The sequence below is a fragment of the Plasmodium malariae genome (assembly GCF_900090045.1).
Source record: "Plasmodium malariae genome assembly, chromosome: 3".
Classification (NCBI taxonomy): Eukaryota; Apicomplexa; class Aconoidasida; order Haemosporida; family Plasmodiidae; genus Plasmodium; species Plasmodium malariae.
Genome location: NC_041777.1, coordinates 286,905 through 301,998, shown reverse-complemented (window position 1 = coordinate 301,998; position 15,094 = coordinate 286,905). Strand labels below are relative to the sequence as shown.

Here is a 15,094-nt window from a genome sequence, read left to right as displayed (position 1 = left end):
AATGATGCTCTATTCTTATCTTTAATAAGGATACCCATAATTTCCCCACTAATTAAGTTTTCCATTATGTCGTTAAAAAAGAGTTTAAATGTAAAACATTAGAAAGAACACTTATGGATAGTAAAAGAAATATGAGTCAAGTTAAAAAGTGGATACATTTACACATATATACAAATATACGTAAGTTAATATTTTTTTTTTTTTTTTTTTTAAATGTAGAATTAAAATGATTGTCCTGTTCATTTAAAAAGAAAAGTTGTGATAATATTTATCTTGCAAAAGTGAATGTAAAATGTGCAAATTGTATATTTTTTAATTGTCAACTAAATGATATGCTTACATTGGATCCTAGCACATATACTTTATAAATAATCTCTTATGTAGCATAATAAGGGGTGTATTTCTTTTTTCCTTTTCATTAATTTATTAGTTTATTCATTCGTTCATTCATTCGTTCATTCATACTTTTCTTTTTTTTCTTCTTTTAAATTTCTTAATGACCTATGTAAACATCATCTTTTACCTCGTTTTTGTCATAATGTTCTGATAATTCACTTTTTACAAGTTCACCTTTTTTGGGTTCTATTTTTTGATCAGTACTTCCTTCTGCTGATAAATCGTTTATTGTTTCGTCATATCTTTTTTCCAATTTTTCAGGGGTACCCTCTTTTACTGATACACCATGAAGAAATTCTTCTTTTCGTTTTTCCGTATTTTCGTAGCTGCTTTTTTCTACGTACATTTCTCTTATCATTTTATGCACACTCTTTGGTAAACTGCGACGAAATCTAGGGGAAGACACTCTTTTTTTTCCTAAAAAAATGGATACATGTGTGTGCATGGATGTAAGTATATATATACGTATACACATCTTTGTAATATCATGTTATATGCTACAGTTTCAGTTTCAGTTTATGTGACAACCTACCTATTAATTTTTTCATGATACTTTCTTGCACTATCATATTTTTTCGAAGCTGCAATTTTTCTCCATAAGATTCTTTTAAAACTTTTAGCTAAATTTTAAAAAATAGGAATTAATGAACATGTATTTTTCTATATGTATAGAATATTTTAGAAAGGATAAGACTGCATGAGCATATGAATGTACATATTTATATGTATATGTGCGTATATATATGTACACATGTATGTATATTATTTTTTTTCCCCCATATCTGCGACCGTACTTCATTTGTAAAAATTGTTATAGCATCAATGATATACGAAAGGTGGTGTTCTGAATGTATACTCAAATTGTATTTCTCATTTTCGTACGTATAAATAATATTAGCATTAGTTTCATTTTTTTTGTCAATAACTATCCTAAGTATATTTAATAAAGGGATATTTATGTCTCTGTGAATATTCCTTTCAATTATTGTTTCTATGTTGATTGTTTCTTCTTCTCTGCTATCTTTGAAGCACAGGAAGCAGAGAAACCACTCCCCTGGCGTAACAGTAAAAAAGAAAAAAAAAAGAGAAACGAAATTGAAAAAATTAAAAAAAAGGAATAACAAAACAATATATAAAAAACAAGGCAAAGTTGCATTGAACCACATCTATTTAGAATAACAAAAAAATGATTCTATAAAAATGCCGTAATAACTCAAATAAATGCGTACCCATTATTTCCTTTGCTGACATGTACTTAGGCACATATGCGTAAAAATCAAATACACATATTTCTTGTTCTAACACAAAACTTATTAGCCTCAGTTTTTGCATCAAACTTATATCATTGATATCCTTTATAGAAAGGGGGGGAAAATAAAAATATTTTATACATTATAAATATTATAAATGTAGTTTGCACGAGAATAATTTACACTCTTGATGAGTGCACTAGGTAGGTGCAATTTGCTTCACTGATTTCATTGTCCATGATAAATATTTGCAAATGTACACATATGTAAATGTGCACACGTTTGTGTACAAAAAAAAACAAAGGTGAAGTAACTTGAAAAAGCCGAATTAAGTTTATTCTATTTTCCATTTATTTTATCACAAATTTATTTTCTTATTTACACATTTTACTGTGTTTCTCATTTTACTGCGTTACTAATTTTACTTTTTCTTTTTACCGTATCTTCATTTATCAGTGACAGATTTTTGTCATCATCATTAAACTCTTTGTGGATATCCTGAAGATTAATTTTCTTTTTACTCATACCTTTCGATTTATTTTTCCATATCTCTAAGCCATCTTGTATGAACATGCATTCATTAGGGCACGCATATTTTTGAACTAATATATGAGAAAAAAAAAAAAAAAAAAAGAAGGGAAGACATCGATGAGCAGTGGTAGGGTAAATGTAAATATGTATATATTCTTTTAAACATGCATACTCATACATAAATATGTATCTTATATGCAAATGAATGAACACGCGTTCTCTCAAGGGTCCTGTATTACTTTTATAAAAAGACATTTGCACTTTGCATATTTCTTGTCCATCTTTGAAACATACGAACCTAGATGTATTTAAAAAAAATTTAGGGGAAAAAATAGGTAAGCTCGCATTTGTACGGGCGCATGTACATGAGTACCCACATATGTACTCAAGAATGTACGAATGTATGTATTCACGCATGTACGCACGTATGTGTATATATATATTTATGCGAACTTATCCTTTTCTACTGCTAACCACTCGTTCTTTGGAAACGACTTCATAACAACACTTGAGTTAATATCTATTTTTATTTGACCGATATGAACTTTTTTTGTTAATTTTGTTGTGAATAAATCAACTTTTAAGGTCTCATCGCACTGCCTAATTTTTATGTCCACCCTTTGATCAATGTGTATCCTATTTTTTTTATTAGTCGAAATTTCTACGAAAAAAGGAAAAGAGAAAGGAACAATAAGAAAAGGAGCAAAGAGAAAAGGGGCACAAGATAAAAAGAGAAAAAAAGCAAAAATTCATAAATGAGTACTTAACAAGGCAATAATAAAGTATTAACACAGTTCATGTGCGATAAAATATATCTCATCAAATATATGGTAAAATAAAATTTCTATTACCATCAGTTTGAAAATCATACTTGTCCGTACTGAATATAATGTATATTTGTTTGTATTTATTTATATTAAAGATTTCGTTTATTTTTATGAGCAGATAAAAGGTTCTATAATTATGCAAACCGCTGAAATAGTACATAGAAGCTGATAAAAATAGTGAAAAGTAATTGATATGTATTTTTAGATTATCCCTTTTGGGCTGATTTTGTTCATTTAGAGATGCTTACATACAAACATGCATACACCCATGCATCCATACACCCGTTCATGTGTACATCGGTACATCCGTATATCCACACACCCGTACCCACATTCAATCGCATAGACTTATGCATATATAGATGCATACAAAAACGTGTACACACATGTACATAAATTCTCATGTTATATTTCGTAAAAAACTCCTTAGTTTAATGAGTTATAATTTTTATTTAGACTAAATTCTTTTATATACCAAAAGGCTCGAAATCACTTATGTGCGGACAAGTTCTTTTATAACTTTTAATAATAAAGGTTACACATTTTGTTGATAAGTCATTAAATTTGTTTTTAAAAATATTTAAAATAAATTTAGTTCCAAACATGTTTCATTTATTAATTTATCTATCTATTTATTTATTTATCTATTTATTTTTTTATCTATCTGTTTATTTATTTATTTATCTGTTTATTTATTTATCTATCTGTTTATTTATTTATCTATATATATATTTATTTATCTATCTGTTTATTATTATTTTTTTTTTTCTTGTTACTTTAAAATTATTTATTTTACATTACTGCGCAAATGCAGATCTCTGAAGAAACATCATTGTGGAAAAAAACAAAATAGTAGTAATAATTTACCATGCTGTCGCAATAATATTTAATTTTTGAAATAAATTATTTAGGAAAAAATCAATTTAAAAAAGAAACGTTGTAAAAATTATTTTACTGTATGTGCATTCTATTTACCTTTTTGTTTTGTTTTGTTTTTTTTAAATGAAAAGAACAGTTCTAACTTTTTTTTTTTTTTTCTATAAATTTTATAAACTGTGCATATTACTTTAAAAAATGACTTATCTCATTTTTGCTGTTAATATATCCTAACAATTTTTCTCACTAAATATCTGCATTTAGTAACATTCTCACATGTATAAGTTTATATGTATATATATATATATTTTTTTTTTTTTATTTGTGCTAGTATATTTATATGCAGGTTAACACTCCTCTATGTAGAAATTTTAAACCGCAGTTTTGTTGAACCTTTTTGAAATGGATTTCAGCAGCTGTGGAGCTATGTGTATGTATTTATATATATATATATATATTTTTTTTTTTTTTTTTTTTCTTTTCCTTTACCCTCTTTCCTTCTCATTTTATCGGCATAATACTTCTCCTTTCCTCACATTTTTCCTGTTTTTCCATACATATACTTTCATTTACTGGCTTTTTTACTTTTTTTAAAATATCTTAAGATTTACATCAATAAATGGAGGAATAACGATAACATTAATTTGTTCAAAGCGCACATATCTAAGGAAAATGTAAAAATGTTTGATATTCTTTCACAAATTATGTCATTTCTTTTTTCATATTTGCGTGTTCAACAACATTTTTTGTACATATATTACAAGTATGTAAAAAGTTCAGAATTATTCAAATCATCTAAACACCTAAATGTTTAATTTTTTATATGCTTAACTGTTTATATGCTTAACTGCATGTTTGTTTATATTTTTATACAAATAAAAGAATAACAACACGATATTTTAAGAAAACAATTATTTCTATTAAATATGCTTCATGAAAAATGTATGTTCATACTAATACGCGCTTAGGAAAATGTAAAGATGTGCTGCATTATATTACACATCTCCAAATTTTTAATGGTATAGTACGCATAGGAATATAATGAAAATATAAAAACAAAATGTACAAAGATATAGATTTAAATGCAGTTCCTCTATAGGTACAATCGTATGGTCTGAAAAAATTGTAAAAGAAGAAAATGTAAAAGAGGTAACACTAACAAATGACATCATATCAAAATGCGCATTTTCCCCCTTTGTTCTTTAGCAAAATTTTACAGTGCAGTATTTCACATTTTTCCTTTAATTTCTTTATGTAACTCCTTTTTCCTTTTTACGCCTAAATCATATGTTAACTTTTTCCCTTTAATAAGAACTATTTGGATTATTTTTTTCCTTTCATGTGATATATTATTTTTTTTTTTTTTTATAAAAGTAGCTAAAAATGTATGAAGGGATAAAAAGGGGTACGCTTGTTTATTAATTTCCCTTTCTCTTAATTGTTCTCATCGAAAAGGAAAAAAAAAAAAAAAATTAAAATAAATAACACAAGTACAACTGCTTGGTAAATGAAAGCATACATATAACTCATTTTGCACAATATTTCACCTTGTATTTAATGTACCTTGACTTCAGCAAGATAATATGACTATGTGCTCTCCTTTATCAAGCCAAAGGTTCACATGTGCGTACATTATATCATATGCATTTTTTATATATAATTTTCTAATAACGCATAATAGTAAGGGCAATAACTGTTGTATTTTTTATGTTATACACTCTCAGACAACTGCAGAAAAGCGAATGTTGAAGAATGATTATTACATAGCAACAGCAAGGGAGGAAAAAAAAAGAAGGAAAACATACGAAGAAATATTTTGCTAATATTTTCATCAAAAATAAAGAAGTGGACAAATTTGAAGTATATGTATCTATTTATATATATATATATATATATACTTATGCATACATATATGTACGTATGTATACGTAATGAACTTTGTAACTATCTTTTGTGTGTTAAGATGTTCCCCTCTTCTGTTCCTTCCACAGTTGTTTATTCACTTGACATTTCATATTATCAATAGAGTTATCTCGTTACTTTTATTTATATACTCACCCGTAAGTTAAAGTACTCAAATACAACACCATAAAATTTAACAAATTAATTTTTGTAATAAAACATAATAATATGGAAACACACAAAGAGGATTAATTTATTTCTTTTATGAAAACACATTAAAATGAAATGTAAAACAAAATAGACCTTGTATATTTGTGCATATAATGCAAATCAATTCATAATACACACTCGGGTATATTATAAACTTTATTTTTATTAAATTTAAATGTATATCTCATTATGTAATCATATTTCTCAATTATAATTTGCTCTGTTTTTTTCTTGGCTATTTCCATGTGCATAAAAATATATCATTTAACCTTTACTTTCATTGTTCCTTTATTTTTTTTTCTTCTTTTTTTTCATTTTTCACCAGTTTTTTTTTTAAAGTCATTTCCTTTTTTACTATTTATTAATATATGTTTTCAATATTAAAATTAATATTAATATTTGTATTAAAATTAATTTTAAATTTCTTTTTTTTTTTTTTTTTTTTTTTTTTGCAGAGTAAAAAATGCCATCATTTCACTTAAACAGTGAAGTGTACAATTTCGCTAAGAGCGGCATTTCAATGCTACTGCATACTATACATATGTATATATATGCATTCATACTTAAAAAAATAAACGTATATACATACATAAATACTTTAAAAGATGATAAAACTAGCACAAGAAGTACAAAAATATATTAAACAGAAAAAAAAATTATGCTTACGGGTAAAACTTTTCTATTCATTTTTTACTGTTCTATAATAAAATATCATATAAAAATTTTCCCATTTTAGATTTATGGTATTTTTTAACCTTTTTTTTTTAATTTACTTTGATATATATTCTTTTTTAAAGAATGATTTTGTTTGGATAAAATGACAAAAAAGTACAATAAAATGAAATACAACAAAAAAAAAAAAATAAAATAAGAAAAAGAAGAGTAAAAAAAATCAAACATGCTTTTATATGCGTACCTTTTTCTTCTCATTATGAGAATTATATCATAATTAATTTTGTTTTGAAAAATTTTAACTCTTTATTTTATTTTATTTATCCTTTTGTTGCTGCTTAGAAAAAAGAAAAAAGAAATAATAAAAATACTACTGATGTGATAATATAAGCAAATGGTAAATACATTTGTACATATATTCATTATATAATCATATATATACGTACACTCTTTTCCAGCGCGAGAAGGAAAACTCCAGTTTTTTCAGAAGCGTTATGTAAACATTTTTAAAGGAGTATATATTATAATACACAAAAATATGCTCGTATGTGTATATGTATATACGTATATATGTATATACGTATACATGTATATACGTACGTATGATTATACCTACATATGAATATACGTATATATAAATATATGTATATATGAATATACGTATATTTGTAATTTTATTTAACAAATAAACTATTGTGTACTTAGCATTCCTTTCCTTAAAAAAAAAAGTCGAATGTTTTTGTAAATTGTGCAAAATTTATAAATTTTTTTAAACATAAATTAATAGAAGTTATTTTAAATACGTAGTATGAGACAAGCGAACAAATTAAGAGTTAAATATGAACAAGTAAACAAGTAAGTAGGTGCATGAATGAACAAATATGTGGGTGAATGAATTAAATGAATAAAGTATGCAAGTGTATAAATATATAAGAAATAAAGTATACAAGTGTATAAGTATATAAAAATTTAAGTACAGAAGTTTATAAGTACGTAAGTACATAAAATAAATATGAACAATTCAGGAAGAAAAGAAGATACTTTTCAAATTTAGCTCTAGTTCATGAAGGTATAATTTACCATACATAAATATAAGCTTAACTTATGCAAATTATGTAATGATTTTTTAAAAAGAAAAAAAACAGAAAAGGAACCATTTGAAAAAGTAAAATATATAATAATAAAAAATATAACATAGTCACTCGAAAAACAACATTTTTTTACACGATCTGGTAAGTATTCAAAATTTAATATTAATGATAATTTGATAGTAAGTACAAATGATACTTTGAGTAATAATATAATACATTATATCCAAGTAGCGTTAATGCGGATTCGCATTATCAGTTCACGAGCTAATTTCAGTTATAATTTGTGTGAAAATTGTTTTGTCGAAAAATTTAAAATAGGGGAAAAGTCAACGAACTGCACCAATATAACAACAGCAAAAAAAAAAAAAAAAAAAAAAAAAAAAAATATAAATATATATATATATATATATATATATATATATATATAGATATAGATATAGATATAGATATACGTTCACAGCTAATAGCAGTAATGCCGTTTTGGGGTTAAGTGCGCATTAAACGATTTACATAAAAATCGAAATATAAATGATGCAATTATACAAAATGAAAAAGAAATGATTCCTAAGAAGAATGAAAGTGTATATCGAGGAAATACTGCTTACAAGATGAATAATAATAACATGGAAGACAAGTTAAATAATGATAATAGTGAAGTTATTCATAATGTAGGAAATCATGACGCACTCGTAGGCTCTAATAATACTTATATGTCCGAACCAAAGAATGATTGTAATCCGTTTTCCACTCATTCATGTGAAAGAAATTATAAGGGTGAAAATGTATTAGCAGGAAAAAGTGAGAGGAAAAGCGAGTTAACAGGTGTAGATGAAAAGACAAAGGTGATAGTAGATGTGCATGGGAATTATTTAACAGCACATTGTAATCATTATAATAATTTTGAAAACAGAAATATTAATAATAAAGATATATGTAATGCTAGTAATATTGAAAATATAAATAAAAATGTAAAGAATTATGAAAAAAATACGTATGATGTGTTAAACAATAGTATCAATATAAATGAACAACAACCAAGTGCAAAAATGGGGGATAGTACATATACGTATGGATATAATATGGAAAATGTAAGAACGCAAAATTTTTCAGAAGTAGGTGTAAATAATGATAATATAGATATCAGTTCAATGTATCATCAACGAATGAAAAGTAACACTAATAACGAATTAATAGTTAATAGAAAAAACGATTCATTTAATACCCTTTTTAATAACACACCACATAATGTGGACTATAATAAAAATAATAATTCGTTAAGTGAAATAAATGCTACTAGTTTTCGGAACAGTAATAATATGTATAGTGCCAATAACTTACATAATAAAGGAATAAATATGATAAACTACTCCTTAACTGGAAGCAGTAATGTTAACATAGAGCATGACAGGAATAGCATACCACTGTATGACCAGAATAACCAACAAATGAATACGTACAACGAAGGAGAAAAAAGCTATTCCGATTTTTGTACAAACGCGACTACAAGTAGTAATGCGGTTAGTAATACCGATAGTAATACATTTAATAGTGGAGTCAATAACGTAGTTAACAATACATTCAACACAGTCAGTAATGCAAACACCTTACTAGGTAAAGCAAATAATTTCAGTTACAATACCATGCAAAATAATTTAAATTATTTAAAAAGAGAAATAGTAAAGAACGAGCAAATTAATGTGAAGTCAACTGATAATGGGTACTACCAAATGTATGGAAATACCCAAAACATTTCAAACCATGTGCCTTCCTACTCTATGCCCACGAATAATTTAAACGACCAGGTTGCTACTAATAAAAGTAATCAAATGCAGTACAGTATGAACAATCAGGTGTATAACACTAACCCTAGTAACTGGGATCCGAATAGTAATAACAGTTTTAGTTACAACCAAGGTTTTAACTCGAGTAGTACAGTATATAGTGTTCAGAATAATGTGGCTCATGGCAGCACAAACAATCAAGCAATATCAAATGCGAATAATACGCTTAATTACTACAGATATAATAATCAAGAGAATGGGATTAGTGAGCATACTGCCTATAACTACCAGCATAACAACACAAATAGTGCATTTATAAATAGACCATTTACGAACGTTGAATATGGATCCAATACAAGAGATAAGAAGGTAGAGGATAGGGAGGAAAAGGAAGAAAAAGAAGCGAATAAAAGTTGTTATGGAAAATCTAATGATGAATCATTAGAAAGTTCAAGTGATGAAAATTCAAGTGATAATGAAAATTCTGTAACAGATAAAGGGGAAGAAATATATACATTACTTAAAAAAACATATAACCGAATAGATATAAATAAGATACCTAGACCTATAATTAATTTTCAAGATAAAAAAAGTAAGCGTAATTTAAAATTATTTGAGACATGTAAATATATTTCTCCCCCGTCATATTATCAACCGTATATATCTATTGATACAGGGAAAGCTGATCCACGTTTCGTTAAAAGTACATTATATCAAATCCCTTTATTTTCTGAAACGTTAAAATTATCGAGAATACCATTTGGTATTATTGTGAATCCTTTTGCATGTTTAAATGAAGGAGAATATATCGACAAAATTGATATGAAAGATATTGTAAATGATAAAGAAGAAAATATAGAAATATTGAGGTGTCCTAAATGTTATTGTTATTTGCATGCAACTATATTAGAAGATATATCAAAATCATTACAGTGTGTTTTTTGTGATACCAAATTTTTAATTAATGAAAATGTATTATTCGATATATATCAATATAATGAAAAAATAAATAATCGAGAAAATGAAAATAATGGAGGTATATCTCCTTTGTTGAAAGGAAGTGTAGATATTATCATCCCACCTACCTATTATTATAATAATATTAATAATTTAAAGCTAACTTATACATACATAAATAAAAATATGAATCAAACAGCTTCTATGATAACAAATAAAATAATGTCCATAACAAAGCAAATATCGAATACATTGGTCCCATCAGATGCAAAGGGTTGTAATAAACAAACAGTAGATCTGTATGGTCATCCGAGTGATGTTAATAATAATATGGATAAAATTTCAGGGGTTGTATTAAATAATTATTCGGATAACTTACCTTCACAAAGTAATGATCGAATGATGCTTAGTTTTAACTTTAGTTTGAATGAACTAAAAAATATAATCCTTGAAAAGAAAGGAGAACCAGATGAATATAAATTAAAAAGAAATGCTATTTTATTAAAATACCCCCAAATCAAAAATACATTGCCTCCATATTTTGTTTTCGTTGTTGAGTGCTCATATAATGCTATATATAGTAACATTACATATACAGTCTTGGAGGGAATTAGGTACGCAGTACAAAATGTGAAATGTAACAAAACGAAGATAGCAATTATCACGTTCAACAGCTCTATACATTTTTACAACTGCAAGAGGGGAGGTAATGGCAACTCTGCTACCAATTGTGTAAATACAAATTGTGCTACTTCCGCTGCTTATGGTACTACCAATGACATTGTCACTGATAGTACTTCGAATATCAACAGCAGCAGTCAAGTGATAATGATGAGTGATGTAGATGATCCCTTTCTTCCACTACCCCTAGATGATTTATTTTTCGGGTGCGTAGATGAATTGGATAAAATTAATAATTTGATAGATACTATTAAGTATGTTACTACGACCATGCAGTCGTACGGATCATGCGGAAATAGTGCTCTTAAGGTTGCAGTTGATATATTGAAAGAAAGACATGGGTTGGGAAGTATTTGCATGTTTTATACTAGTACCCCTAATTGTGGTATAGGAGCAATTAAAGAATTAAAAAAAGATATAAATGATAATTTTTTAGAAGTAAAACAAAAGATATTTTATGATGCGTTATTATTAGATTTATATTCATATAATATTAGTGTTGATATATTTATAATTTCATCGAATAAAGTACGTGTTTGTGTACCCTCCTTACAATATGTAGCACAAAATACAGGAGGCAAAATTTTATTTCTTGACAATTTTGTATGGCAAAAAGATTATAAAGAATTATATATGAATATAAGAGATACTTTAACATCAGAAGATATAGCGTACTGTTGTGAGTTAAAATTAAGATATTCACAAAATATGTCAGTTAAAAAATTATTTTGTTGTAATAATAATTTTAATTCAATAATTAGTGTTGATACTATTAAAATTCCTAAAATTCGGCATGACCAGACTTTTGCTTTTTTATTGAGCTATTCAGATATATCAGAAACAAAGAAACAAGTATATATTCAGTGCGCATGTATATACACCAATTTAAATGGAGATCGTTATGTTCGTTTACATACAACACACATGAACTTAACAACTTCTTTAAGTACAGTTTTTAGATACACTGATGCAGAAGCCCTAATGAATATATTAATTAAACAGTTATGTACGAATATTTTACACAACGATAATTATTCGAAAATTATAATAGATAGTTTGGCCGCCATTCTGTTTTCCTATAGGGTGAATGTACTACTCAACACGCCTAAGAGAGCGGACTGTGCAATATATGCAAATAAATATATTTGTGCATTAGTATATCTGTATAAGTATATGTCTATATGAGCATATGTCTATATAAGTATATGTCTATATAAGTATATGTCTATATAAGTATATGTCTATATAAGTAAATGCGTATATTCGTAAACGTTTCCCTATATTGTTTGCCTGCTTCCACGCGTGTAGACGCATATATATATATATGTACATATGTGTACATACATTAGATATATGTGTGTATATGCATACGTATGAGTACGGCTGTATACGTGTTTCCTTCAATTGTTTTTCCCTTTGCAGTGCGCTTCCTCGGCCCACTCAGGACAACTCATATTACCGGACACGCTAAAATTACTACCCCTTTTTACCTCATCCTTACTAAAACACAATGTTGTAAAAAAGGATATTCTGCACGATATAAAAGTCTACAGCTTAATAAAACTTTTGTCCATGCCTATAATATCATCCCTTCTTTATGTGTATCCAATAACATACTTAATTCATATTAAGGGAAAGACAAATGAAATTGATACAATGAATATAGATGATGAGTTATTTATTCCTAGAACCATACCATCTAGTGCAGAAAAAATTTATTCCAATGGAATATATTTGCTTGATTCTTGTACGCATTTTTATCTTTATTTTGGTTTTCACGCAGATTCAGATTTTACCATTGATGTAAGTTACATTAACACGTAAATGCGTAAATTATTTTGGCGTGCTTCACAAATATTATCATTTGAAAAGAGACTAGCAGTTCTATTATCGTCTTGTGCGTGAATATACATGCCTATGTACATGATTGCAACTGCTTAGTATATATGTATTTATATATATGTATTTATATATATATATGTAATTTTTTTTTTAAGATTGTGGGGGAAATTCCAACAGAACAAAATTGCCTCGAACTAAATTTGACTGACAACATTAATGCAAGTAAAGAATCAATCAAGCTAATCTTATAAAAATATTTTCATAACTTTAGAGCTTTACGAATGTACATCCCTCGGTCACATATGTTCATATATATATATATATATATATTTGTATACGTATAAGTATATGCATATGTATTAGTGTATGTATACGCATATGTATTAGTGTATGTATACGCATATGTATTAGTGTATGTATACGCATACGTATTAGTGTATGTATACGCATATGTGTACGTGTATGTATACGCATATGTATTCGTGTATGTATACGCATATGTGTACGTGTATGTATACGCATATGTGTACGTGTATGTATACGCATATGTATATCTTTATACTTTCTCCTTTTTTGTCCTGTAGAAAAAATCCAACGCATTATCATGAACCTAACCAGAATTCATCACTTCAATAAATACGTTCCCTTAGTGGTAGTTCCACCCAAGTAAGTGCAAGCAAAAAAAAAAAAAAGAAAAAAAAAAAAAGGTATAATAAAGTATGATATAATATAATACAATACAATATAGTATAGTACAGTATAATATAATACAAAAAAAAAAAAAAAATAAAGTAAAATAATTCAGAATAATGCACAAAAAGTTGCAATTGCGCACGCACGTTCACATTTAAAAGTAAATATAATTATGATTATATCTGTGTTTATTTTTCGTAGGTCTAGCAATGAACATCACATCATGTCCTTGTGTGTTGAAGATAAGGTCGATAAAGAATATAGCTATGTAAATTTTTTGTGTTTTATTCATAAACTTGTTCATAAAAAAATTGATGAGTCGTAGGAATGTGCAAAATTGGCTATTGGTTATGCAAGTGTACATATTATATACGTTTGCTTCGGAATACTTTGATTTAACCCTTTTCAAACAGTTATATATATGTATGTGTATATGCATATAATGAATATTTTTTTAAGAATTTTTATGAATCATACACATATATATGTATATATAAATTTTTATAATGTATATGTTCACATAGTACACCTGCAGAATGCAGATAAGCAAAAATTTAAGTATATACATATGTGTATAAACGTACATATCCTTTTTAATTTTATTCTTTTTAACCCTCTTTTTATGAGATTATATATACCTTACAGAAAAGATTTGTTTAATAACACAATTTTCCTTTTTCTTTTTTAAAATACTTTCTGAAATTTGGTAAAAACAGAAAAAGGAAGAAAGAAAAGCCTCTATTGAATAATCCCGCAATAACTTCTTTAAAACATGTATAAATATATATATATATATATATATATAGTTATATAATTTTTAAAATATTGTACAAATATTTAAAACTATGTAAGGAAAATGTTACTTACACAACAGCAACGTACAGCAGTATGCTGCGTGTTTTAAAAAGAAATTAAGCCAAGTACAAAAATATGTATGAGGTTATGGAATGAAAATGGAATGTTTGAAGTTGCTTTTTAAAAAAGGAAAAAAATATTCAAGTGTCGTTGTGTAGTATAATTACTGCAACGGACGAATGTTTAATATATTTTTTTTTTTATCTTTTTTGGTATTCTTTAAATATATTTTCATATATATAACTGTACATATATATATAATACATTCATCATACCTTAACGTAATTTTAAAAAATATCAACCAAATCGATTTCATCGGTACAAGAACAGTAAAATTAACAGGAAAAAAAAAAAAACAACTCGCGAAAAGGTAGATCTATATTTTCGGAAAAAAAAAAAAAAAATTTAAATCAAATTGAATTAAATTAAATTAAATTAAGTTATATTATATTTTTAAGAGGAAAGCGTACTAATTTTATTTGGCTGCGAATTCATTGGGATGATATTTCACATAATAAAAAAAAAAAAAA

The 15,094-nt window shown here is 26.5% G+C and overlaps 2 protein-coding genes across 2 annotated transcripts; one reads left to right on the top strand and one right to left on the bottom strand.

Annotated features, from left to right (window-relative positions):
- Positions 1 to 493: 493 nt before the first annotated feature.
- MAg-1 (ag-1 blood stage membrane protein homologue) lies at positions 494 to 3,609 on the bottom strand (the record flags this gene model as incomplete). Its single annotated transcript, XM_029008780.1, has 9 exons — positions 494 to 813; positions 929 to 1,016; positions 1,191 to 1,450; positions 1,626 to 1,749; positions 2,085 to 2,248; positions 2,417 to 2,475; positions 2,631 to 2,838; positions 3,029 to 3,169; positions 3,480 to 3,609. 9 exons carry the CDS (start codon positions 3,607 to 3,609, stop codon positions 494 to 496), a joined length of 1,494 nt encoding a protein of 497 aa, XP_028859373.1.
- A 4,703-nt stretch (positions 3,610 to 8,312) lies between these two features.
- Positions 8,313 to 14,034, top strand: SEC24B (protein transport protein Sec24B, putative; the record flags this gene model as incomplete). Its single annotated transcript, XM_029008779.1, has 5 exons — positions 8,313 to 12,329; positions 12,597 to 12,977; positions 13,172 to 13,238; positions 13,601 to 13,682; positions 13,911 to 14,034. 5 exons carry the CDS (start codon positions 8,313 to 8,315, stop codon positions 14,032 to 14,034), a joined length of 4,671 nt encoding a protein of 1,556 aa, XP_028859372.1.
- Between the last annotated feature and the right edge of the window lie 1,060 nt (positions 14,035 to 15,094).